This window comes from Alosa sapidissima, chromosome 9 (assembly GCF_018492685.1).
Source record: "Alosa sapidissima isolate fAloSap1 chromosome 9, fAloSap1.pri, whole genome shotgun sequence".
Lineage (NCBI taxonomy): Eukaryota > Metazoa > Chordata > Actinopteri > Clupeiformes > Clupeidae > Alosa > Alosa sapidissima.
The window spans coordinates 28395249-28397748 of NC_055965.1; the positions used below are offsets into that span (position 1 = coordinate 28395249).

Below are 2500 nucleotides of genomic sequence, written 5' to 3' on the forward strand. Positions count from 1 at the left end.
ATCTCTCTCTCTCTCTCCCTCTCTCTCTCTCTCTCTGTAGGAGGGCAGAGAGGCCCTGAGGTGCCTCCAAAGAGGAACAGCGTGAAGAACACTACAGAGAGGAGGATGGAGAATGGGGTGAGTAAGAGAGAGGAGGAGAGAGAATGGGGTGAGTAAGAGAGAGGAGGATGGAGAATGGGGTGAGTAAGAGAGAGGAGGAGAGAGAATGGGGTGAGTAAGAGAGAGGAGAGAGGAGGATGGAGAATGGGGTGAGTAAGAGAGAGGAGGATGGAGAATGGGGTGAGTAAGAGAGAGGAGGAGAGAGAATGGGGTGAGTAAGAGAGAGGAGGATGGAGAATGGGGTGAGTAAGAGAGAGGAGGAGAGAGAATGGGGTGAGTAAGAGAGAGGAGAGAGGAGGATGGAGAATGGGGTGAGTAAGAGAGAGGAGGATGGAGAATGGGGTGAGTAAGAGAGAGGAGGAGAGAGAATGGGGTGAGTAAGAGAGAGGAGGATGGAGAATGGGGTGAGTAAGAGAGAGGAGGAGAGAGAATGGGGTGAGTAAGAGAGAGGAGAGAGGAGGATGGAGAATGGGGTGAGTAAGAGAGAGGAGGATGGAGAATGGGGTGAGTAAGAGAGAGGAGGAGAGAGGAGAGCAGAGAAGGAACGCAGGATAGGAGAGAGGAAGATGAGAAGACAGGAAACAGAAAGACTAGAGCAGAGAGAGGAGGTGAAGAAAGACTAGAGCAGAGAGAGGAGGTGTAGAAAGACTAGAGCAGAGAGAGGAGGTGAAGAAAGACTAGAGCAGAGAGAGGAGGTGTAGAAAGACTAGAGCAGAGAGAGGAGGTGTAGAAAGGCTGGGTCTGACTGGAGGAGAGTCGAGGACAAAGAGAGGAGGTGTAGACAGGCTGGATGCTATGTAAGGGATAATGTATAGAACGCCGGTCATTACTGGGAAAATGAGTCCCGACAGGGCGAACCGGACCCCGACGCTTATTATACGGCTACTTGCCAAAACGAAACTCCCCACGATATGACTTTTGCCTACATAGCCTAGCCTATTTGTTACCGTTCACCGTGGCATTTGCTGAAAAACAAATAGTTCGCAACAACACACGCTGCTGAACTTGAATCAAACATTCTTTAGAACACAGCTGATCAACCGTCTGCTTTCACGTTTGAATTAAGTTCCAGTCCTTGCGTAGTGATATGAAAGACGTATCAGAAGCACAAAACCCGTTGCCATTGACAGCGGTAATTATATGTTTGCAGCGGTAATTACATGAATTTATTTTACCGTAGAACGTTGGGAAGTCCCATTCCCAAGTCAATGGAGCGTTCTACTAGCATTGTGAAGAGCCGTATAATAATGGAAAAGAGTCGAGGACAAAGAGAGGAGACAGGCAGGGGATTAAATTGGCCCTAACACAGGGGATACACTGGGGTTACTGAAGCAAGACACTTCTAAGTTCAAGGTCATGGGATTAGTTCCCACAATGCACCTCTCTCACTGTAACCTACTGTGGTTTTCCCCGACTTTCTCCATGGTAACGCACGTGTATCAGGTGACTCCACCCACTGTCAATGCCACCCTGACTGAACTGCAGGAAATGGCGTCACGGCAACAGCAGCAAATCAACGCCCAGCAACAGCTCCTGGCTTCAAAGGTAAGGATGTCACAGCACAGCCTTGTTAGCACTCTGGACTTGTAACTGGAGGGTTGCCGATTCGAGCCCCGACCAGTGGGCCGCGGCTGAAGTGCCCTTGAGCAAGGCACCTAACCCCCTCACTGCTCCCTGAGCGCCACCGTTGTAGCAGGCAGCTCACTGCGCCGGGATTAGTGTGTGCTTCACCTCACTGTGTGTTCACTGTGTGCTGTTTGTGTTTCACTAATTCACTGATTGGGTTAAATGCAGAGACCAAATTTCCCTCACGGGATCAAAAAAGTATACCGTATTTTCCGGACTATAAGTCGCACATTTTTTCATAGTTTGGCTGGTCCTGCGACTCAGTTGCTATATATATTGATATATATGTTTTTTTCCTCCTCATGACACATTTTTTGACTGGTGCGACTTATACTCCGGTGCGACTTATAGTCCAAAAAATACGGTACATACTATATACTTATATATGTGCTTCCTGGAATACAGCACAAGAATGTGTGTGTGTGTATATGCTTGTTAATTCTAGTGTGTGGTGGAGGGGGGTATGTATGCTTGTTAATGCTAATGTGTGTGTGTGTGTGTGTGTGTGTGTGTGTGTGTGTGTGTGTGTGTGTGTGTGTGTGTGTGCTTGTTAATGCTAATACATCTGTGTGTGTGTGCTTGTCAATGCTAATACATGTGTGTGTGTGCTTATGTTTGTTAATGCTAGATAGATAGATAGATAGAGAGATACTTTATTGATCCCCAGGGGAAATTCAAGATGCTAGTGTGTGTGTGTACGTGTGTGTGGAGGGGGTATGTATGCTTGTTAATGCTAATATGTGTGTGTGTGTGTGTGTGCTTGTTAATGCTAATA

The 2500-nt window shown here is 47.5% G+C and overlaps 1 protein-coding gene across 4 annotated transcripts in view; it reads left to right on the forward strand.

The window, feature by feature from the left end:
- The window catches only part of tp53bp2b (tumor protein p53 binding protein, 2b), a 58460-nt gene that overhangs the window by 39144 nt on the left and 16816 nt on the right, over window positions 1–2500 (forward strand). For all 4 annotated transcript variants that reach the window (XM_042104985.1, XM_042104984.1, XM_042104987.1 and 1 more), the window contains exons 4-5: window positions 41–117; window positions 1543–1644. In XM_042104985.1, coding sequence (XP_041960919.1) covers window positions 41–117; window positions 1543–1644 — 179 coding nt within the window. The remainder of the gene's footprint in view (window positions 1–40; window positions 118–1542; window positions 1645–2500) is intronic.